At 44.1% G+C, this 24987-nt stretch overlaps 1 protein-coding gene and 1 long non-coding RNA gene across 20 annotated transcripts in view; one reads left to right on the top strand and one right to left on the bottom strand.

Moving 5' to 3' along the window:
• Window positions 1-2195: 2195 nt before the first annotated feature.
• SIPA1L1 (signal induced proliferation associated 1 like 1) overlaps window positions 2196-24987 on the bottom strand; it is a 482475-nt gene continuing 459683 nt past the window's right edge. For 14 of the 19 annotated variants that reach the window (XM_045451411.1, XM_045451407.1, XM_045451410.1 and 11 more), the window contains 5 exons: window positions 21130-21376; window positions 8638-8784; window positions 7195-7309; window positions 4842-4926; window positions 2196-4176 (listed from right to left, as the gene is read on the bottom strand). In XM_045451411.1, coding sequence (XP_045307367.1) covers window positions 4033-4176; window positions 4842-4926; window positions 7195-7309; window positions 8638-8784; window positions 21130-21376 — 738 coding nt within the window. In that variant the 3' untranslated portion in view covers window positions 2196-4032. The remainder of the gene's footprint in view (window positions 4177-4841; window positions 4927-7194; window positions 7310-8637; window positions 8785-21129; window positions 21377-24987) is intronic. The other 5 variants (XM_045451426.1, XM_045451417.1, XM_045451423.1 and 2 more) reach the window with 1 other exon arrangement.
• LOC123584050 lies at window positions 10610-15847 on the top strand. Its single transcript, XR_006705140.1, has 2 exons — window positions 10610-10716; window positions 15752-15847. It is a non-coding gene; the product is annotated as an uncharacterized LOC123584050 (long non-coding RNA).

Here is a 24987-nt window from a genome sequence, read left to right as displayed (position 1 = left end):
TGGTAACTAGTTTCATCCCCTTAATGGGCTTAAGGGCACTCCTGTACCATCCAGTTAACACAGGGATTTAAAAGTCAAATGGCAGAACGATTCATGCAACTTACTTTTATTTAAAAAAAAAAATTTTTTTTTTAATGTTTATTTTTGAGACAGAGAGAGACAGAGCATGAACAGGGGAGGGGCAGAGAGAGAGGGAGACACAGAATCTGAAACAGGCTCCAGCCTCTGAGCTGTCAGTACAGAGCCTGACGTGGGGCTCGAACTCACGGACCGTGAGATCATGACCTGGGCTGAAGTCAGACGCATAACCGACCAAGCCACCCGGGCGCCCCTTAACTTACTAAGTTTTAATTTAAAAAATGGTCTTTAAACTCTCTTTAGCTGTAGTTTAAGCCTGTTCCCCCTGCAAAGTGCTCTGTGGTTGGCTAACATGTCAAAAGAACACTCGGGTATGTGGCGTAAGAGCCTTACACTGTAGCATCTGTGTCTTTTAACTATTAATGGATACGGATGTCCACCTGTTACCCCTATTCTTTGAAAGGCCTGCTTTTAAATCATCACCCGGAACTTGGAGAAAATACACCACTGAGTACCCACCCCAGACCTGCTAACTCACAGATCCTGGGGATGCTGCCCTGTGACCTGTGTTTTAACAAAAACCTCCAGGTGATTCTGATGGAAGCTCGAATTCGAGAATCGCCGTTCTAAGAGACACGGCAAAGGGTTGAAAGCACCTGATAGGAACCTGAGTGGGGGGAAGCTCATCCTGGTTCTTCCATCCCACCCTGCTATTAACACCTCAGGATACTCTCCCAGAAAAACATCAGAGCCTTAACATACTGGAGATGGAAGACAGGTTGTGTCTTCAAATTTGCCAGTCAATGGCTTTATTTAATAGGTGGTTCCATTTAATCCTTCAAACTACATCACACGGTTACTATTTTGCCAGATGAGGAACCCAGACTCAGAGATGAGGTCAACTTACCTACAGACACAGCTGCGGTGTAGTGGATGGGACTCGCGTCCCAGTCGAAGTCAAATGTTTGTCAGCCTGTGACAATTCCTTACGGATAGGTCGTTAGTGGCGTAATTCACACAGAGAGAGCTATCCAACATTCCCGTGGGATCATTCTGTTAGAGTAGCAGAGTTTGTGGTGAACAGCGCCTAGGTCTTCACTGGTCATGGGTTTCTGACCCAGGTATGCCATCTTGCACTTTTCACGTCAACTCTGGTCACGCTGGGAAGTGGCACCACAAAGCTGCTGACAGGAATCTACGGTGAGACTACGGTTCGTTCTCGTTCTGCATTTAACTAGAGACAAATGGCTGAAGCGCACTGGGTCCATTTCCTTTGCCCTTGGACTATCGGTTGTATCCCCATCTGACGAGTTAGTAATCCAACCCCACCCCATCTGTTGATCACAGGCAGCAGACAGGAAGCACAACCAAATGGCCCCGCCAGTCAGCTCATGCACGAAGACCCTCCCTCAGCGTGGGCTAATGGCACCTTCTCCCGGGGACTCTCAACCCACGTCCAAGCCCTTCCCATCAGGTAAGAATCATGGTCCAAACAGACCCTTTTAGCTTGCGAATCAGAGTGTCTGGGGGCATCCAGTCTTACCCTGTCTTGTAATTCTAGAAATTGTAGAATTGTTGAACCAAATAAAAGGAAGGAACTCTGTCAGTTCTCAATTAGCTGCACCACTGGAGAGGAACAGTGATGTGGGAGATTTTAGAAATTTGGTTCCATTTGGCTTTGGAATGCATTATGATTTTTTCAGCAGATTAACTTTCCTAATTATATTTTGTACAGCCTGATATTAACAGGCATTTGTATTCCCGGAGCACACATCTAACACAGATTTGGGTGGTGTGGTCGAGGCCGTCCAAACATGTGCTGGTCTCGGGGAATGACAGTGTTGTCATGGAAAATCCACACATGGATAATGAAGAAGGAACTAATTAGAAAGTGCTCTGCAAATATTAAATTATAAGCAGAGAAGCCAAATCAGGAATTCTCTAACGACATGTGAACAGAGAATAAAAAAGGTTATTAACATTCTAAGAGGGGCAGAAACTTGGAAGAATCATCCTTTAAGTGTTAACGGAGCCTGATGAAAACACTGGTTGTAAGGAGGGTCAACGGGTTACTGGGTGGTCTTTGAAATGTGAAAACCTCAAGCAATAATACCAAAGCGTTTTAAAAGAGCATTTAAAATGAATTTTATTGTTTGAATTTTACAAGTAGTCTTTAAAGGCTTCAAACAAGAACTCTGTTGCAAAACTCTAATAAATAGCTTGCCCCAAGTTCCCAAACAAATGAAAGACAAAATAAAAACTCAGGATAAGCAAGACTTCAGAATGCTTGGATGTTAGCAGTATTTCTCATTTACAAAGAGATTATCAGGCAATGTAACAATCTCCTTCATACAAGTCAAAGAGAGAAAGAGACAGACAATTGAGATCTTTACAAAGCACTCCGAAATCTTCCTATTTTCCGTGATGGAAATGTCACCAGGAAAAAAAAAAATCCCTTGAAAAAAATCACAATCATGAATGAAACTGTAGCATAAAAGTCTGGTGGAGGGGGTGGGGGGAGAAGAGAGAAAACTCATCCCATTCCTGTCAGGGTTGGAGGAAGGAGCTGAGATCACTTGGGGCAGGGAGCTTCCACACAGAGGACACTACGTTGCGGAACTTTCCCTAGATCAGAGTTGCCACTGAAGGGACACGGGTGTCAGCTGAGTGACATTTTATGAAGGCAGGTAACAAGGCCACCAGGGGCTCCCTGGGTTCCTCAACACTGGTGGGCCCAGCGTGTCTGTCTGCAGGACTGGGAGCCTTGGAACAATGACCAGAGGCCCCAGAGTGGCTAGAGCGCTAGACAGGACAAAGAGCACATCAAGTCATTTCTGCAGCAGAATCCTTCGGCCACAAAGGGATTCAGCAAATGCCGTGCTTAAATCGCACACTGGGACATGCAGGTTTCAAAGCCCATTCTGTTCTCACAGTCGTTGCTCCTAACAAGCAAGCAGGAAACATTTTAACATTCACTTTCCCTAGTTATAAACACTGGTGAAATCTGGCTTTGGAGAGGATTGATTAATTAATTAATTAATATGGTCATTTTGAGGGCGCCAAAGAGCCCAATTTTGCCACATTTTCATCTTTAAACACCTCGAACAAAAACTATACTTTTGACCAAAATGCAAACGAGTTTTTAAGTCTGGAGGAATTCTGAACGAGCCAGGAAGCCGTGGAGAGGCGGACTCCAACCTGGTGGGACTCAGTCACACCAGACAAAAAGGGGTCCAGCTCCGAGAAGCACACACCTGGGCCCATCTGCCTGGGGAAAGGAAGCAGGGGAGGAGTTACGTCACAATGCAGGACAGGAAGGGGGCGTGGCCCGAGGCACGAGCCTGGTCTCTGGTGCACCTGGCGGTAACCCTGACCTGCCCACAGCGGCTAAGATGGGGACAAGGGCACTAGCTCATGCACAGGCCATTCAAGGGAGGCAGGCGTTTTCTTAAAGCACCTTCCTCCCCGGACGTTTTAGGAACAGAGGTAAGGAAATCCCCCTCCCTAAACAAACAACTTTTAAAAACTTTATTAGGAGCAATGACATTTGTCAGGATAAGGAGGGAAAGCTTGGGTTACCTGAAATAGATCAGAGCTAATGGAAATAGAGGCAGATGGGCCAGGACAGCCTAGGCCCACTTTTTTTTTCTTTTTTTTAAATACATAACAGATAAAGATATTGTGCAAAAAAATAAAGACATTCACATTTTAGCAGTTAAACTTTTATTTTACTTTTTAAAATTTTTATTTACTTTTTCGTTTTTCTTTTCTACAAAAGGCAGATAATGATTGTTGATCTGCAATCGTGTTGTGCACTCCCCGAGAGGGGCCGGAGTAGGAGGCCGGGGAGGAGGGGTGGGGAGGCAGAGAATGCTTTCAGTGTCACGGCTAGGGGCTGCCAAACCTCACCGGAGAGCACCCCCGTGCCCCCCGCTCCTGTCCCCTCAGCCTGCCCTAGCTCATGTCTATGGTGTTGAAGACCCACTCGGTGAACTTCTTGAGCTTGTCTGAGGCGTTCTGGGACTCCTCCTGCAGCCTCAGGTTGTCCTCCCGCAGGTGCTGGACCTCCGCCTGGAGGTGGGCTTTGTCTTCTTTTTCCTGGGAGGGAGGGGAGAGGAGAGGAGAGAAGAGAAGGGCTGGGAGGGGTGGCCAGGGATCTGTCTGTACCCTTCACCCACTTCTGTTCTTTATCCTAAACATCTGCTAACGACGTGTGAACGTGGCCTGGTACTAGACTCGCTCAAACCAGGGACAGGTCTTCTGGAGACTCCCCACGGTTGGTTTCGGAAAGCCAACACATTCATGGGTCCTTGAGCATCTTCAAGAAGGACCATCTTAACTTTTGGTTAACTTTTGGTTAGCTATTGTTTTGGTGGCTGTTGGCTTAACACAGTGAAAGCCACTCGAGCAACAAAACAACAATTCTTCTTGTGTGAAGAAGGGGTGTGAAAGCCCGGATTAACAATGAAGACGTGTGGGTCTGGGCTACTGACCCCTGAGACGAGGAGTGGGGAGGCCGAGAGAGGACTCAGTGGGGCTGGCGGGGGTTCGGGGGCTTTCACAATTGTTCTGCACGTGTGACAACGAAGGCCCTTCTTGCGCAGTGTGAGTCAGTGGGAACCGGGCTCCAGGTGGCCCACAGAACATGTGTCCCGAGGAAACAGGGACAGATGGTCCACGTGGTCAGTCCACAGACACTACTTAAGAAGGGCGTTTGTTCAAGCACAATTTGCACGGACCAGGCACTTTGAGAATGTGTTTACCTTCTTCAAGTCTTCCCGGAGCATCTTCAGCATACCTTCCAGCTGGTCCACTTTGGACGCCAGAGTGGGAGAGGAATCCTTACTGCTGGGGGCAAGAGACAAAAGACGGGTGTCAGAAGAAACCTCTGTGGCTGGGTTTGTTTGGCCCTTTTTTAGTGAGGCCGCTGTATTTTTTTTTTTATGTCAGATTACTCAGTACAGTGACCCAATGTGCGTTTTCACTTTAAAAAGGAAAAGGTAATCTTAACAAAAGGTAATACAAGGGTGAATGCAGCTAATCATTAGCTTCCTTTGTTACAGACGCTGTCACTTCATGACAAGAGAATACAAGAATACGGGACAGAAAGTGAGAACGGGCTCTGGCAGCAGGAGAGGCACTTTCTGGCAGACACAGCCGTCAAGCAGTGCGGTGCTCCCTGCTCTCTCCAGCGGCTTTGAGGAGAAGAGGGCCACTCCTCTGTGTGCAGAGGGGCTGATGTCAGTCTGCCTCGGGGCAACCAGGATAGCTAGGTCTCTGGTTCCCCGTAAAACAGTCTGTCGTTACTCATCCGGCTGCAGCTAAGGTATCGTGCTCTTGTCTTGAAAGCTTGTCTAAATATCTTAAAATAGTTAAAAAATAAGACCACAGGTTTCAAAAGCTTGTCAGTCCAACCTTAATGTCTCCTTGGCTATTGTGATGAGCAAACAAGGCCTGCAATTTTCTTTCTCCCAATTCACCTAAGTGCTATAGCAATGCCAGGCCAGTGGGGCACCAAAAAAAAAAAAAAAAAAAAAACAAAACCCGTTAGAGGATGAGACAGCCGGGCAAGGGCTGAAGACCCTTGTCAACTGTTCTTCCTCCAACTCCTGTCTACCTGAATTCAAGCTGTGGAAAGTTCCCGTGAGTTCCAGCCAGATACGTCACCTCAGAGTCACACAACCAAGAATCTAGAGCCTTCCGCTGGGATTACACACGGCAACCACTTTGCAGAGGTCAAAAGGGAAGGTACAGACAGACCGAAGTTTTGGAATCAAGAAAAGGCAGTCTCGAACTGTGTTGATGTCTTTGGCTAATTCTAGACCTAATTCTAGATCTACAAGCCCAAAAGGCAAAACTCACAGTGCAACAAATGAAATGATAAGAATCTGCAAACTTTTAAGATGGGGGATGACCAATCCAAACCCTTAGCCTATCTTGACTTGTGAAGGTTTGCAAAGTGAATTTTGTGTCTGTGTACGCCTTGAGTTTTAAGAACACATTTAACTTCATTTATTTGTTCACTGAACAAAAAGAAAAGTGCCAACCATCACCCTCATCTTATGATTCCACAAAGATTTAAGAACTAGTTGGCTCAATAATCCTTAGGAAGATGGACTTGTTCACTCAGACTTCTCCCTGTTGGAGGAGGCCCCACCCTCGGTGGGTTTTTTCCTTAAAGTTCTCAACGGCCAAGCTAACTGCAGCCCTCCCACCAGAGACACCTCCATGATAGGAGTGAACGCGGCCTCCATTATACTTCTGACCAACAACACATTCCTCCTCTTCTCTCTTCTGAAGGGCATTTCCTTGCTCTGAGGAGTCTTCAGAAACAGGTCCCACAGGCTGTCTGGATAACCTATGCTGACCTCACTTTTCCTATTGTCTGTTTCTGACCAAGTTTTAGAGATACCTGGATTCTTAACTGCCCTCAAAAGGTTTTAAAGGGAGATTTCAAATTGATGAAATTATTCTGTGTCAAGGAGCACCTACTGCGTGTACCATGGCAGCCCATGGGCTGCTTTAATATCCATAATATGACACATATATATCCAACATCCTCACCGCTTGAAACAGAGGGAAAATGGAAGTCTGCCTCTACACAGTTAAAACCGAAGTCAAAATCCCAGCTCCTAACTCTTAAGAAAACCCTCAAGGCCTCAGTCATTGCTTGCCTTTCATTCTGTATCTGCTCTCTCTTACCCACTCTGGTGACCCAGACCTAATGTAGCTCTGAAGCTGCCCCCTGGGACCTGCTAAGATAGCGCCATGTTCCCGAGCACGACCAACTGAGAGCAGAGGGACAGATTCTAAAACCAGGCTCAAGGCTACAAGGCAAGTGATTTTTCTTACCTTACCTGATAAGCCCCGAGGGCATACGTGTATCACGACGTCAAATCATGATGACTATTCATGATTCTAAGTCACCAAGAACAGTTTAATCATGTTTACGGTACTTAGTTACAAAGCGTTCTAAAATGTGATGAGCCTGGCCCTGTGCTGCTGAGCTTTGAGCAGCTAATCCACGTGGCCTCCATCTCCTCTTCCCCACACTCGCCGTCGCTAGAGGAAGCGACACACGGTGCAGGGCGGTGGCCTCACCACTGGGTAACCGACCTGCTGTAAGACTTCATCTGGGCCAGCGCCTGCTCCTCCAGCTGGTCACTGTTGGACGCGGCACTCAAGGGGCGGTGGTTTTCATCAGCAGCAGCAAAGAAGGAGGCTCTCTGGACTGGAAGGGAGAGAAGAAGCCATTCAGGATGTTAGAGCCACATCCCGGGTCCTATCTCTCAAACGTCAACAGCTGGCCTACACCGAGGGTCAGATCTGAACAGTGTGTGCGGAGGCTTCCGAAACCTAGCTCCTGACCCGTGTAGGAAAAAATTACTGTTGAAGCAGTAAGAGGACAGTAGCGTTGTCAGTTCTCTTTGAAAAATACTTGTGAATCGATTTATAGTCCTTTCATTACTCATCAAAGTAGCATTCTATGAAATGTTTCCCTGGAAACGGGCATTGTGCCAAATTTCCAGACCAAGGCTTTCCACCGGGTGAGGATGTAAAATGCACTTCTAGAAATGTTTTCCACAAGATAGCCGGCTATCTCCGTTGGCTTCAGCCAAAGTCCAACCATACGTATTCCAAAATATACCAAACCAAAAACGAGCCAAGAAAACGAAATCAAAGTTTGAAAAACCTCTCGTTAAAAACTCAAAACTGCTTCCATCTTAGATAAAAGAGTGACCAACAAATCGAAAGTTAAAATCAAGGCAGTACTGGGGAAGTACCATCAGCTAACATGGGGACGGATGCCCTGTGGACTCCGCCATGGTGGCCAGACTTCTGAATTCTGTGGCCTAATCCATTTCTCCTGAAAACTCTAGCTTGACTGAATAGCTACATTCAATTCTTCAAGCAAGAGCAAGACAAGCCCCAAACCATTCATCTGCTATCACCGTTTGTTAAAGAGTATTTCCAGAGAGTTTACGTTGATGAACACAGAGTGAAGTCAGTCTATTCAAAACAGGTATTTGACAATTTTTGTCCACATACACAGCATTACATTTAGTCACGGGAAATGTGCTACCAGAGTCCGGAGAGGTGAACAAGGAGCACAAAGGGAGTGTCCCTGACATTTGTCGAGACTGGGGCCGGCCAAGTGAACCAAGCATCCTAACAGATCCAACCACGCACTTTGCAAAGATGTCTTTATGATGCGGTGAAAGACTCTCTCTGGACATGTGATCTCTTCAGTCAAGTGACAGCTGGGATTCCCCCCACACCCTGCCCTCCCCACGCATGGGCAGGTGAGGCACAATGCTGTGAATTCCTCTGTGGAGGAGATGGCAGGCTCCACCTGTTTAAATCACGCAACGTGTGCCCCTACCGAGTACTCAGTAACTGTGGGTTCAACTGTTTCTGGCTGTGCTGGTCAAGTCCATGTGCTGTCGGGGTGTTGGAGGAAACCGAGGAGACAGGGACGGACCGGAGCCTCACACCGCCCAAACCCCAGCATGGCCCTGCCGGTCCTGTGCTGTCCTGTTTGGTCTGCAGCAGACTCACCCTCATAGGCCTTCGCAGCGTCCACCAGGTTGGACCAATCCAAATCTGCAGCAGCATCAGGCAGCGGCATCAGTCCAGGGTCGGGCATGGGTGGCCTTCGAGTCTCCTGGACGTCAGTGAGGGAGCTGTCCGAGGCTGAGAACTCTCCTACAGGAAGAGAAGAAAGATCAGATACTTCTCATGCCCACAGGAGAACCGCTCAAGGTCCTACCCAGTTCCTGTTACCACAGCAGATTTCTAACTCAGTTGTTGTCTGGAATCTGTTTCTAATCCAGCAGGCCACGAGGGGCTGTCCTAAAGCTGATGTGAACCAGGAACTGGCTTCTTCCAGTCTTAACTCATTTTTCAATAACCTCCATCTCATTTCTAGTAGCGTGAGACACAGAAAAGTTAGTTTTGCACCCAGGCAACATGTCTGCTTTTGTGGGAGCTGTCTACAGTGGGGCCCAGGGTGGCTCCAGTGTCTTGCTTTTTTTCAGTCAAGGATTCAGGCTAGGATGCTGAAGTGTGGTTTGACAGACAACTGGGGTTTGAAGCCAGACCAGGAAGTTTGTTGGTATCTGTTCCAGGGGATAGTAGGGTTGTTCTCACTGGACTGGGACCCGGACTCTGACCCACCTGCCTGTGGACCCCCTGCACCCCTGGGTCAGGAGAGACAGACTTCTCCCCAGACCCCGCTGGCCCTGTACCCTGGGGATGTGTCTGCAGGGTGGTGTGAGCACTGAATCAGATGATGTGAGGGTGCTCGATTATCCAGATGGGAGTTCCTACAAGAAGGGCATGTTAGGATTGGTGCTGGCCTTCTTCCTCTTCCCAAGGGCACAAGGAGCTACTCTTGGGACTGGTTTGGGATCACAGCAGTCCCACAGCCTGAGCTGCCTCTGAGAGGACCATTTTAAAAATACAGGTAGGAAGCCATCATGAGGACAGACCTCTGCCTGGCCTGGGGCAGAGAGTGAGCCACCAGTAGGCTGCTAGTGCTCAAGTTCACAGGGCAGAGAACAGAGGGGGAGGGCTGCTGGGCTCATGACGTGTAAATGCTCTCAACAGGGCAGAGTGTGACTGCAGCACTAAAATCCATGCCAACGTGAGCTAAAAGCTCAGCTGAAATACACTAAGTGGCTCCAGAAATACCTGTTTACAAGGAGTTAAAAAGTTTCACCAATTATGATAGCCTGGTAAACCAGAGTATATTTAGTGCTTGTTTTCCCTTTCAAATTACATAAAGAACTGCTCTGAACTGCAGCTGCCAGTTATTAACGTGCTTAAAATTAGCAAAATTATGAGTAAATGGAAATCAACAAATACTGCCAGATATTAAACGCTTTGCTCTGTTTAAACCTGCTCCCACCAAGGGTAAGTGGGTGGAACAATTTTGTGTGTCACTCACAACCCCTCTGCCCTTTTCTCTCTGGTGCCCAAATTTCCATACGTGAAAAAGAGGTTGCTGCTTCCGCGTTGCCCAAACACATTTCAGTGACAGTCACTGAAACAAGGGCTGAGGGATCAGCCCAACAAGGCTTGCTCCATTCAGGATGGGGGGGGGGGGGGGCACACTGGGCTGCTGGCTGACTTTCAGGAAAGTGAGGAGGCATGGCTTCCTTGGCTGGACAATGACTGTGGGTGTGATTTCCAGGTCGCTTAGAATGTAAGCCTCTAGAAGACAGGGTCTCCTTTGACACGACCCATGCAGACACGCCTTCACAAAGGGTTTGTCACAGGAGCAACGGAATTCAGGGAAGGGGAACCCCAATGCAGAGGCACAAGGGGAGAAAAGGGTAGGGCCTATTTGGTCACCACCAGGAGGTTTTTTTTTTTTTCTTCTAGAGTCTAGATGGTAAGAAGTGGTCATTTCGTGTGTCAACTGGTTCATTGGAGGGTGACCTCGTGGAGAAAAGAGAAGCCAGATACGGGAGAGGAAGCAGCTGGAATCTGAGAGAAGCTGGCATGATCCCTGAGTGATGTCTGCCATCGGCGAGAAGGGGACTGTAGAGGGGAGCAGGTAGAAAGCAAACGAGGCAAGCAGGAGAGTCAAAGAAAACACTGCTCCAAAGAAGTAGCACAGAAAGGAAGAGAAAGGTGAGTACAAATGGAGGCAGAATGTGAAATAAGGGCAGACAGGCATAATAAACAAGCAGGACCAGAGGTTCTATAATAGGCATCTGCTGGGCTGGGTCACAGTGGGGAGAGTGGGTGCAGAACCCTGGAATATAGGTGGATAGAGAGAGGAGAAAGGAAAAGAACAAATTTAAACCCATAGTGCCAGAATATGGCCTTTAATAAAATTGGGATCTAGTTAGGTCACAGAGCAAACAAGGTATTTATGAACCAAAGGCAAGAACATGGAGGTGCCTGGCATCAATACTATGCCTTTCCCTAAGTTAGTACTTGCCTGCTCACCAAATGAATGAACTGACAATGACTGGTGGACACCACAGGCAATACCCTCACAGTCAAGGAAAGATAGAACAATGGAAAGTCTGGGTTCATATGGTAGCTGGAGGGAGCCAGTGGATACAAGTCTCTAAAAAATAATTTAATGTTAGCCAAATCTGCCCAATCATAGTAAGCAGCTGGGAAGTTTGGTAAAAAATTACTGACAATGACTGGTGGACACCACAGGCAATACCCTCACAGTCAAGGAAAGATAGAACAATGGAAAGTCTGGGTTCATATGGTAGCTGGAGGGAGCCAGTGGATACAAGTCTCTAAAAAATAATTTAATGTTAGCCAAATCTGCCCAATCATAGTAAGCAGCTGGGAAGTTTGGTAAAAATATAATGCCAAAACTACACCTGTGTATTAAAATTGAACTTCAGCAGGTCTTGGGTAAGGTCTGGAAATCTTACCAAGCATGCCAGGAGGAGGTTTTTAGATACATCTGGAGTCTCAGTTTTTATGGCTGCCGCCCAGGGGATGCCCCTTGCTCACCTGGCTCTGGTGGCTACAAGGGTGGGGGGGCGGTGAAGAGGGCTGCGTTCCTGGGTCCTATGGGATTTAAACAATTGGAGGGACAGTTCTTGACAGGCTACCACCAGCAGGGCACTGCACAGAGAGCAGACCAAAACAACTGCCAGTCTTCCTGTGACAGAGGCTTATTTGCTTGTTCTGGAGCTTTGGCCTAGGGGCAGGCTTCAGGTTTGGCACACAGCTAGGGGCCCACAGAGGTGCTCACAGGGCACGGAGGCCAGTGGATGCGATTTTTGTGCTTGCCCTCTGCTTTCCTCCGGCCTGCTGTTCTCAGAAATGAACTTATACACTCATCTAGTGTGCTGATTTTTATGACTGGCCATCCAAGGTGACACTATGAAATCGCCTGGCTCTGGCGGCCAGTGGGGCTTACACTTGTGGTCCCACAGGACTGTTTAGATTTGCATATTTGCTGCCAGAGTGTCTGGTTTACAATCAGTCTAAGTCTAGCTGCAGAGATCCTTCCCTTTGGGGACACTGGTCTTGGCACACCCCCAACTACTGAGATCCATTAAAAATAAAATAGGCCCTTTGGACAATCACAAAGGTTTGAGAGACAAGAAAGAGATAGGGCAGGGTTGAACAGCAAAGTTCATCTCCCACATGAGGCCACTCCTTTAAGACTGGGAGAGGCAGCTGTCTTATCTAATACATAGACCAACACAAGGAGTCCAGACAAAGGAGGAAACAGAAGAATATGTAACAAACAAAAGAACAAGATAAAATCATAGGAAAAGTCCTTAATGAAATGGACCTAAGTAACCTGCCTGACAAAGAGTTCAAGGTAACAGTCATAAAGATGCTCACTGAACTTGGGAGAAGAATGGATGCACACAGTAATAACTTCAACAAAAAAGAAAATACAAGAAAATATTAAATAGAAGTCACAGAGCTTCAGGATACAATAATTGAACGGAAAATTATACTAAAGAGGTTCAACAGATTAGATGAAGCAGAAGAAAGGATCAGTGGATTCGAAGACAAGGCAATGGAAGTCACCCAATCAGAGCAGCAAAAAGGAAAAAGAATGAAAAAGAGTGAAAATAGCTTAAGGGACCTATAGGGCAACATCACACAGACCAACATTTGCATTATAGGGATCCAAGGAGGAGAAGAGAGAGAAAGGGGCTGAAAACTACCCTAACCTGGGGAAGGAAACATCCATCCAGATCCAGGAAGATCAGAGAGTTCCAGATAAGATGAACGTAAAGGGACCCACACCAAGACACATTACAATTAAAATCTCCAAAATTAGACAAGGAGAGTATCTTAAAAGCAGCAAGAGGAAAACAACTTGTTATGTACAAGTGAATCCCCGTTAAGACTTCAGCAGAAGCTTTTCCAGGCCAGAAGGGAGTGGCATGATGTACTCAAAATGCTGAAAGAAAAAACTGCCAACCAAGAATCTTCTACCCAACTAAGTTGTCCTTCAGAATTGAAGATGGGATAAAGAGTTTTCCAGACAAACAAAAACTAGGTTCAACACAACCAGACTGGCCTTACAAGAAACATTTAAGGGACTTCTTTAAGCTGAAAAAAAAGAGTGCTAATTAGTACAAGAAAACATTCAAGTATAAATCTTACTGGAAAAGGTAAACATATAGGAAAACATACTAAACATATTAGTAAAATAATTACTTATAAGCCTAGTATGAAGGTTAAAAAACAAAATAGAAGTAACTATTTTACTGTTGGCCCTTCAACAACACAGGTTTGAACCACATGGTTCTATGTGGACTTTTTTCTATAAATATTTTGGAAAAATTTTTGGAGATTTGCAACCGTTTGAAAAACTTGCAGACAAACCACGTAGCTTAGAAATATCAAAAAAAGTTGGGGCGCCTGGGTGGCGCAGTCGGTTAAGCGTCCGACTTCAGCCAGGTCATGATCTCGCGGTCCCTGAGTTCGAGCCCCGCGTCGGGCTCTGGGCTGATGGCTCAGAGCCTGGAGCCTGGTTCCGATTCTGTCTCCCTCTCTCTCTGCCCCTCCCCCGTTCATGCTCTGTCTCTCCCTGTCCCAAAAATAAATAAAAAAAAGTTGAAAAAAAAAAAAAATTTTTTTAAAAAAAAAAAAGTAAGGATGTCATGAATGCATAAAATATATGTCTATTATAAAAGTTAAAATTCATTAAAACTTGCACATACAGTACATGGCACCACTCACAGATAAGAGAAATATGAACAAAGATGTGGTATTAAATCATAATTGCACAAAATTAACTAGAGTACATACTGCATCCTACTGCAGTGATTTTGTAGCTACTTCCTGTTGCGATCGCAGGGAGGCCTGGTGTGGAAGGTACATCCACTCAAAATGCAAGTGAGGCTAATCACCTCCGCATGAGTTCTTCTCACCAGTAAACTGGGTATCACAGTAAAAAGTGATCTCCGTTCTCATATACTTTTCATTGTGTTTAGTGCAATACCATGAACCCTGAATAACACCATGGGACCCATTCGAAGTGCTACTAGCGATGCTCAAAGTTTTCCCCAAAAGCAGAAAGACATGAAATTACACAAAAAAAGTTTAATTGCTTGATATGTATCATAGATTGAGGTCTGCTCCTGTAGCCGCCTGCCATTTTGAGCTAAATGAATCTTGCCTAAGGACCACTGTGAAAAAAGAAGAGGAGATTCGTGAAGCTGATGCTGCAGCTGTGCCAGTAAGCACGAAAGCCTCGTACTTTTTGTGAAATATCTTTTTATCTCATATTCAAAATGCAGCTCTTATGTGGGTGCAGGACTGCTGATAAGAAAGGCATTCCTGCAGACTCTAATAGGATTCACGAAAAACACAAAGTCATCACGTGACAATGCAAAGCAAAAGGAAGGTGAAAGATTTGAAGCTGTAGAATTTAATGCCAGCAAAGGATGGTTTGATAATTTTAGAAAGAGGCTTGGTTTTACAAATGCTCAAGATAACCAGAGGAGCAGTTCCACCAACCAAGATGCAGCAGACAAGTTCCCACATGCCACTTAGAAAATCATTGAGGAGAAAGGATATCTGCCTGAACGGGATTTAATGCAGACAAAATGCTCTATTCTGGCATAAAATGCCATAAGAGACACTTATTATTTACTCCATATGAAGAGAAGTGTGCAGCAGGAAGGGACAGGCTAACTCTACTATTTTGTGCAAGTGCAGTTCAGGTTAGGATCAGGACTGCCCTTATCTATAAACTCACTCACCTCTGAGCCCTGAAGGGAAGTAATACCAGCTTCCAGTCTTCTGGTTGTACCAGAAGGCCTGGACAATGAGGACTCTTTTTCTGGACTGGTTCCATTGATGCTTTGTCCATGAAGTCAGGAAGTAGCTTGCCATTAAGGAACTGCCTTTTAAAGTTCTTTGATATTGGACAATGGCCCTGGCCACCCAGAACCCCACGAGTTCAATACCAAAGGGTTGGTTTACTTGCCCCCAAACACGACATCTCTAATTCAGCCTCCAGATCATGGAGTCATAAGAACCTTTAAGACTGATTACACAGTACTCTATGAAAAGGACTGTCAACACTATGGAAGAGAACTGTGATAGAGAAAACACCAGGAAATTCATGAAATCGTCATTAGAGAGGAAGCTGTGAAAACGACCAAGCCCAAAATAATAAACTCCTGCTCAAGAAAACGGTCCAGATGTTGTGCAGGACTTCACAGGATTGATGACAGAACCGACCAAGGAAATCATGAAGGAGCCTACGGACATGGGAAAAAAAGGCAGGAGGTGAAGGGTTTCAACATGTAGATCTTGGGGAAAGCCAAGAGCTAACAGACACCACACCAGAGGAATTAACAGAAGATGACTTGATGGAGAGGAGTATTTCCAAACCAGTGCCAGATGACGAGACGTAGAAGAAGCAGTGCCAGAAAACAAATTGTCACAGAAGAGTTCGGATTATGCAGAACTGCTTTTGACTTCTTTTACAACAAGAACCTATGATGTGGACACTGAAAGGAAAGCTAGTGGAGGGTCGTTATTGTATAGAAACATATTCAGAGAAATGAAAAAGCAAAAAAGTCAGAAATTGCAGTGTATTTCCATAGTTACACGGAACGTGTCTGCCTCTCCCACTTCTGTTGCCACCTCTGGTGGCCCTGAGACGGCATGGCTAACCCCTCGTCTTTCTCCCTCTCCTGGGCCTACTCAGTGTGAAGATGGGGTGAAGACCTTTACGATCCACTTCCGCTTCATGAATAGTAAGTAATCATCAGGCCATACAACTAATAAACTTACCTATTGTGTATGTAAGTGTTTTCATGTGAAAATCTAGTAACTGTACAGCAAGAACTGTAGGAGGTACCTGTGTGTCATCACCGTCATGGTTGAAATAGTCATCATGCAATGTGCCAGTCTCGTATGGGAGTGAACAGCTTGTCCTTACATAGGCATAAGGTGAGTGATATTTAATATAAAAGTAATAACGTTTTAGTTTTCTTCCTGTTTTGTATTTTGCTTTCAAAGAATTACATTACCATAAAGTATTCCTCTCACTCGTAATTGGGAGAAAACTGCGTATCAGTCTATTGGAGGTTAAGTGTTGTTTTGGTTTTTTTTTTTAACGTAACCATGTTTCTAAAACTGTGCTATACATATGACTAATACTTTATACCATAAAATTTTTATAGCAATTCATTCATTAGTGTATACGCTAGGCTATCATATCAATTCCACTAGGCTACCATAGAGCAATCATATTGCTGCTGCTTCATCATCAGTGCAGAAATATTATCCTTGTAAATAAATATGCATTCCTTTTCACTTTTGATGTCTAGTGTTAATACGTGTGACATCTACAGTGTTTTGTATCATATGAGACAAAGTTGGTGTAGGTACTGACCAATGATTAATCACGTAAGCAGACAAGGTGGACTTAGAGTACAGTACTGTAAATGTACCTTCTGTTATAATTTTCAATATTTTCTTTAGTTTTATTGTAAGAATACACTATATAATACATACAAAATATTTGCAAATGACTATGTTATTGGTAAGGCATCCAGTCAACAGTAGGCTATTAATAGTTATATTTTGGGGAAGTGAACAGTTATACACAGATTTTTTACTGTACAGGGGGTTGACACCTCATACCCCCTTGTTGCTTAAGGGTCAACTGTAACTAGTTAAGGGATAAACAAGATAAAAAAGGTGTAAACTGTGACATCAAAAACATAAATTGTTGGGGGGGGTTGTAAAAATGTAGAACTTTAGAATACTTTTAAACGTAAGTTGTTATGAACCAAAAGTAAAGTGTTATAAGTTGTTATATGAAAACCTCATGGTAACCACAAAGCAAAAACCTACGCTAGATACGCAAAATATAAAGGGAAAAGAATTGTAGCACACCACTACAGAAAGTCATTAAACCACAAAGGAAGAGAGCTGAAGAAAGGAACACTGAGGAACTACAAAACAGTAAAAAGTGTATTAGCTATCAATAATTACTTTAAATGTAAATGGACCATATTCTCCAATTAGAAGATACAGGGTGACTATATAAAAAAACCCCACAACCCCTCTATATACTTCTGTATACGTCTATATAGTTCTTACTTCAGAAATAAGGACTCACACAGACTGAAAGTTAAGGAATGACAACAGATATTCCACGCAGATGGAAACCAAAAGAAAACTGGTGTAGTTATCCTGCTATCAGACAAAAAAGACTTTAAAACAAAGACACATAAGGATAAAGGGACCAATCCAATAAGAGGATATAACCTTTGTATATATTTATGCACCTAACGTAGGAGTACCTAAATATATGAAACAAATATAAACAGACCTAAAATGAGAAACAGCAATTCAATAATAATAGGGGATATTTGCTAACCCACTTTCATCAATGGACAGATCATCTAGACAAAGTCAATTAGGAAATATCAGCCTTAAATGACACACTAGGCCAGATGGACTTAACAGCTCTATATAGAACATTCCATACAAAAGCAAAAGAATGTAATTCTTTTCAATCACACACGGAACATTCTCCAGAATGGATCATATGTTAGGTCACTGGTCTTAATAAACTTTAGATGACTGAAATTAAATCAAACATTGTTTCCCACTATAATGGTATGACACTAGAAATCAATTACGAGAAAAAGGAAAATTCACAAATACATGGAGACTAAATAACATGGTACTGAACAACCAATGGGTCAAAGAACACATCACAAGAGATATCAAGAAATACTTTCAAAAGAATGAAAATGGAAATACAACATACCAAAGCTTATGGGATACAGCAAAAGCAGTTCTAAGAAGCAAGTTCATAGTGACAAATGCCTGCCTCAGGAAACATCTCAAATCAACAACCTAACTTTACAACTGAAGGGACTAGGCCCAAAGTTAGTAGAAGGAAGGCAGTAGCAGATCAGAGTGGAAATGTATGAAATAGAAACTAAAAAAAACCCAAAGAAACAAAATATAAAATTAACAAACCTTTAACTAGACTCACCAAGAAAAAAGAGAAGACTCAAAATCAGAAATGAAAGAAGAGACATTACAACTGATACCAGAGAAATACAGAGGATCTTAAAGAGACTACTACAAACAATTGTACACCAGCAAATTACACAACCAAGACAAAATGCATAATCCCCATAAACACACAACCTACCAAGACTGAATCATGAAGATTCTGAGACTGAGTGCTGCCTGCTATGCTAAGAAGGCATGAAGACTGAACCATGAAGAAACAGAAAATCTGAACAGACCCCATTACTAGTAAAGAGATGGTTGGGAGGTTTGTGTCTACTGATTCAACCAAAAGCCCAGGAACAGAGGGCTTTACTGGTGAATTCTACCAAACATTCAAAGAAGAATTAATCCTTCTAAAGCTCTTCAAAAAAAGAAGAAAAAGAAACACTTCCAAACTCATTTCATGAGGCTAGCATTACCCAGATACCACAATTAGGGACACTGTAAGAAAAAAAATCACAGGTCAATGTCTCTGATGAACATGGATGCAAAATTAGCAGACCGAATTCAGTGATACATTAAAAGGACCATATACTATGATCAAGGGGGATTTATCTCAGGGATGTAAGGATGGTTCAACATCCACAAATCAATCAATGTGATATATAACATTGACAAAATGAAGGATAAAAATCATATAGTCATCTCAATAGGTGCAGAAAAGGCATCTGACAAAAATCAACATCCACTTACGATAAAAACTCTCAAAATATGGGTTTAGAGGGGATGTACTTTAACATAATAAAGGCCATATATGACAAGTCCATAGCTGACATCACACTCAATGGTGAAAAGCTGAAAGCTTTCCCTCTAAGGTCAGGAACGAGACAAGGATGCACACTCTTATCATTCTGATTCTATAAAGTATTAGAAGCCCTAGCCAGAGCATTAAACAGGAAATAAAAGACATCCAAATATGAAGTAAAATTTACTATTTGCAGATGGCATATTATATTAGAGAACCCGAAAGACTCTCCCAAGAAACTCTTAAGAATTAATAAAGGAATTCAGTAAAGTTGCAAGATACCAAATCAATTCACAAAAATCTGTTGCATTTCTATACACTAATAACAATATATCAGAAAGAACGATTAAGAAAACAATCGTATCAGAAGGAATGAAATACCCAGGAATAACTTTAACCAAGGAGGTAAAAGACCTGTACACTCTAAACCATTAGACATCGATGAAAGAAACTGAAGACACAAATAAACGGAAGGTATTCCATGCTCCTAATATTGTTAAAATGTCCATACTACCCAAAGCAATCTACAGAGTCAATGTGCAATTCCTATCAAAATTTTAATGGCATTTTTCACAGAAGGAGAACGAGCAATCTCAAAATTGTATGTAATTACAAAAGACTCTGAACAGCCAAAGCAATCTTGGAAAAAACAAAGCCAGAGGCATCACGATCCCGGATTTCAAACTATACTACAAAGCTATAGAAATCAAAAGAGTATGGTATTGGCATAAAAACAGACACATCAATGGAACAGAGAGCCCAGAAATAAACATATGCATACACAGTCAATTAGTTTATGACAAAGGGGCCAAGAATATCCAATAGGGAAAAGATGGTCTTTAATAAATGGTGCTGGGAAAACTGGACAGCCACATGCAAAAGAATGAAACCAGAGCACTATCTTAAACCAACATAAAAAAGTTAACTCATTATGGATTAAAAACTTGATTGTAAGACCTGAAGCCATAAAACTTCCAGAATGTTTTCTTCAGTAAGCTCCCTGACATCAGTTTTGACGATGACTTTTTGGATTTGACACCAAAAGCAAAAATAAACAAGTGGAATACCTGCAAACTAAAAAGCTTCTGCACAGCAAAGAAAACCATTAACAAAATGAAAAGGCAACCTATGGAATGAGAGAAAATATTTGTAAATCATATATGATAAGGGGGTAATATCCACAATGTATAAAGAACTCTTACAACTCAAGAGCCAAAAGACAATCTGATTAAAAAATGGGCAGAGAATATGAATAGACATTTTTCCGAAGAAGACCTATCGATGGCCAACAGGTAAATGAAGAGATGCTCAACATCATTAATCATTAGGGAGATGTAAATCACAACCAAAATGAGGTATCACTTCACACCTGTTAGAATGTCTATTATCAAAAAGGGAAGATACAAGTGTTGGCAAGGGTGCAGAGAAAAAGGAATCCTAGTGCACCGTTGGTGGGAATGTAAATTGGTGCTGCCACTATGGAAACCAGTATGGAGGTTTCCTCAAAACAGAGCTACCATATGATCCAACTATCCAACTATTCCTATGATCTGGAAATTCCACTCTGGGTGTGCACCTGAAGAAAATGACAACTCTAACTTGAAAAAAATATATTGTACCCCCATGTTCACTGCAGCATTATCTATAATAGCTAAGATGGAAACAGTAGCTATAATGGACACCTACGTGTCCAATGATGGATGAATGGTACACATACACACACACAACGGACTAATACTCAGCCTTAAAAAATGAAATCTTCCCACATGCAACAACATGGATGGCCTTGAGGGCATTATGCCGATTGAAATAAATTGGAGAAGGACAAATAAGTCACGGGGTTTCCTGCAATGTACCACATGGTGACTACAGTTAAAAACTGCGTATTTGGAAGCTGCTAAGAGACGGATGTTAAAAGGTCCCATCAAAAGAAAAAACAACTTTGCAACTATGCATGGTGACAGATCTTAACTAGACTCACTGTGGTGATCATTTCACAATACAAACATCGAATCATCAGGTTGTACACCTGAAACTAATATAACGTTACATGTTGGTTAAACTTCAGTAAAAACCAAAATGAAACAGATAACACTTACGGTCTGGTGACGCTGACCGTCGGTACCTGTGGGCTGGGATTACAGGTGAGAGGCTGAGGGACGGGTGGCTAGCAGAGAACCTGAGCACGCAAGCCAGACTTGCTCCAGCTACGCCTCTCTGAGCAGATGGAGTGGCCCCTCTTTCTGGGGACTCACCTCCCTCCGCAGGGCTGCTCGGAGGCGGCAGAAAAACCAACTTACCATGCAACGACTTCATTCCCAAGGTGTAAGAAGGCCTCCGCAACGGAAGAGACTTGGGAAGAGAAGGGTACGTGCTACTGAAGAGGACGTCATTGGGCAGGGCTTGGTCCAGAAGTGAAGGCCTTGAGGTGAAAAAGTGCTCCCTCTGCCCGCTGTAAATGCTCTCGTCTGACAGCGTCCGGTGCAAAGCCCGCCTTGAGGTGGGGGTGGTAGGAAAAGGAGACTGAGGAGAGGAGAGCGCATGGAACTGAAAAACAGTGTCGAGACAACAAGAAGTAAATTTCTTGGGTCACACACCCAAGTCTCGGATTGGGGACGGGTGGGCTGACGAAATCACCACTCTTAGACACCACTGCCCCCTTCAGATCCTAGAGCCCGGCAAGGAAGCCTCCGGCTCCACCATCTCGGCCTACATCCTTCAGAGCCAAGATGGGAGTGCCTGGCCATCCTGTCCTCAAGGCCCAGCACGCGGCCTATGGCGTACTGGTGCTCAGCACACAATTCAGGTGTGAGACTAAGCAGATTCATCAGGACTGTGTCATGGTAAGAACAAGATGATGATCAGACACATGTGAGTTTTATTTGAGTCCCGTGCCATTGACTGAATCTGAGCCCAGCATTTCTCAGGATTATTACGAGGAGTAAATGCAAACACTGGACTGGAGTGTTTATCGGTGGTATTAAGTGACATCATGGTCCCCAGGGGAACAGCCACAGTGCCAGGAGGTTGTCCCCAGAAGCTTAGCAGGTGATGCCATATGCGCTGGGCAACAAGAGCACTGGACCATCGTGATCTATTAACTCTAGTAGTAGGTGCCTCTTGATAAACATCAATTACTAATACATTCAATGAGTTTTAAACATTATTTTTTAGGATGGATTTCTATTTATGAAATTAAAATAGGGAAGCCATCTTAAGTGACAAATATTTATACAGGTATATACAAATGGCTGACATTCCACAGAGCTGTTATCTCTTTTGCCTTTGTCACCAGATTTGATTTACTTGAGATTCTTCTGCAAAAAGTGAACTTCTGAGAATCCCATTCATTGCGAAACAACAGATATATTAACACTGTTTGAATATCCAGCCTGAGAGCCAACAGAGTATTTGGTCTATCAGCAATAAAGCTACATTTATTCCATGGCTCTCAGGCTAGTGTTCACTTTGGCAGGGAGAACAATGTGGAGGACAGGTGAAGACGTGAGTAGGAGGGCTGAGTCATAGCTGGCAGAAGGCCTCTGTGGGACTTTCCGTGACACTCTGAAGAGGCAGAGGGATGATGACACAGCCACGTCTTCTTTTAGGACGCTGAGAATAGAGCACACACTCAGGTTCATTCATGGGCTCTGTGTCTAACATGCTTCTGTTCAACACACCAAGGGTTAATCATGTCAAAGCTGCCCAGGAAATGGTGTGCACAGCTGCTGCCTAAATGTGAAAAAATTATTAATCCAACACATTGCAAATGAGCCCCAGGAGCAGCCAACTGTGTAGAAAGTGTGCTCACTTCTAAAAACTCACGAGGAGTTAAATGCAAGGTACATCTATGCTTGCCTAGAAAACTAGAAAAACTAGAAAACTAAGCTGCTGTGATAAATTCTGAGTCTTTAAGTACAGGGAACTGGGTATGGAAATGGTGATTTCCCTTTCCACCTCAAAGAGAAGAGTGGGTGGGCATCACGAAGGTTAAATGGCTTGCTGATTACAATTTTAAAAACTAAAGCCAGATTCTCTCTTCTGTGTCTGCAAGCTTCTAGGATGATCACATAAGGTTTTGCCAACCACACCAGGCCCCGGGTCTCTCCATTCAAACACTGGTCCCAATTTTTTTCTTTGTTTTTTAGCACTTCTGGGTTCAGCAAAGGGATTTCCTTTTCCAGTGAGTATCCCCACCCTTATGGTTTCACAGGACGGTTTTCCACCAATTTTAGTTTTAGCCTCTTTTGTGGGAAACATTAACATACTTCAAGGCAGTGAACAGCTCCCTTGAAGGGATCCTTTTGAGCAGCATGCTTTATTAAAAGTTACAACATCCTGCACTCAAATGGGAGGCGGGGTAGGTGATGGAAGGAAGCAATCTGTCTCGACGCTTTCCACCCATTAAAAAGTAGTCTTGTCCCAACACACTGGGATGTCCCCTCACCCCATCCCTCTTCAACTCCAGTCTTGTAGGTATGCACACCTATCTGGTTCTGAGAGCGCCCTCTGCCGGCCTCGCACGGTGCTTGCTGGGTGGCACCCAGTGCTGCCCGCCCTGGGAAGGAACCACAAGGGAGTCAACGGCTGACTCTGACTCGGAAGGGATCTGAGAGCCCATAAGGCTGCGGGGTTTTCAAAGTGCTCCAACGGACCCTATGGGTTTCTCACAGCGTCACTGCCTGGGGAGAGGAGATGTTCAGGTGGGACCCAGGAGCCCGAGACACCCACCCCTCCCATCAGAGAAACTGTGTTCTCAGTTCTACATATTGGGCTTCCACGTATACTTTTATTCAAATTCCTGAGCTTTAAAATCATCTGGGCACCACCGCTCTACTCTGGGCTGGTTTCAAAGCTGAGGAACAAGGCATCTAGCTCCAGGTCAGTCTCCTGTTCTCTCACTCTTTCTAGTCCTCCTGGCTGCAGAAAAATGGGTTACCCACACTTGCAATAAGCAAGCAGTGCTTACTGGTGGCAAAGCAGGCCTACTGATTTGTACTGTGTTCACTTGCGGCTGTATGCAGCCCTCGGGAAAAATACGGTTATCCCAGCTCTGTCCCCCAGTGAGGTTTCTTAGAATGTTAGAGCTCTGCTATTTTCCTTTCCTTGAGCTCCGCAGCAGCTGCTGAGGCCGTGCAGCCACCTCTCTCTGAGCCACAGCCTGCCCGGCAGAGTCTGTCCCGTCCTGCAGCAGACATCATACGCCCGGGAGTGACCCTGTCATTTGATATTAACCAGCGCTCCTAAGTAGCACTTGCTGTCCAGGAAAGCTGATGTGGTCCGAGTGGGTTCCAAGGATCACACAGCCCAAAGCTGGCCGCTGCTGGGACCCTGACGAGGTGGCTCGGGGCCTTGAGCCAGGCATGGCCTGGAAAACCTCTCAGGAGCACGCTGGCCTTTCTGACACAGCAAAGCCCTGGGCAGTCAGAGAATCTTGGAAGACACATCGAGCCACTTAGCTAAACTCATCTGAAACCAAACCGAAAAGGAGGACGCCGGAGAGAAAACAGCCTTATTTCCAGCCCTGCTTGCAGCCTTTCCCAGCAACAGAGGAGCACTTTCTCCGCAGAGGGTCTCATGGTGATTCAGCCACGGCACAAACAAAGTGTGCTCCTGTTTCAACTAGGAATGTTAAAATAATTCATTTTGGAAATAAAAGCCAAGAAATGGAAGAAAGGGAAAACAGACATTTGCTTTCAATTATTTCTACTGCATAAGTAAATCAAAAGAATAGAGTTTGCCCCTTTCCAAAAAAAAAAAAAAAAGTTAGGAGAACTGGAGGAAAGATTCCTTTCAGGGCAAGTTTTATTTTCCTCTAACCTCAAAGGAAAAATCTGAAATAATCTTTATTTTGAAACTGGTACTTAAACGTTTTAATATACCTCTTTGGGTTCTGATGGAAAAAGAAGTTTCAAGCACTATCTTTTGCAAGGTTGCTAAGGAAACCATTTGTACCCTGGGTGATGAGTCAGAAGTCTTAAGTGCTGGCTTATAAAACAGAAATTACAGAAATCAAGAATGGCAAGTCTTTAAAATGATTTATGATGTTAATGTTTATGTTAATAAATCTATTTCTCAGCAGAACTCCAGACTGGCCTCTGGAATATGTTTGATTTCTATAAATGTGGATTTCTAAGTTTAGGAGGTAAATCTGACCT

This window comes from Leopardus geoffroyi, chromosome B3, assembly GCF_018350155.1.
Source record: "Leopardus geoffroyi isolate Oge1 chromosome B3, O.geoffroyi_Oge1_pat1.0, whole genome shotgun sequence".
NCBI classification, from domain to species: domain Eukaryota; kingdom Metazoa; phylum Chordata; class Mammalia; order Carnivora; family Felidae; genus Leopardus; species Leopardus geoffroyi.
The sequence above is the reverse complement of the archived record's forward strand: the minus strand, read 5'-3'. Positions and strand labels throughout refer to the sequence as shown.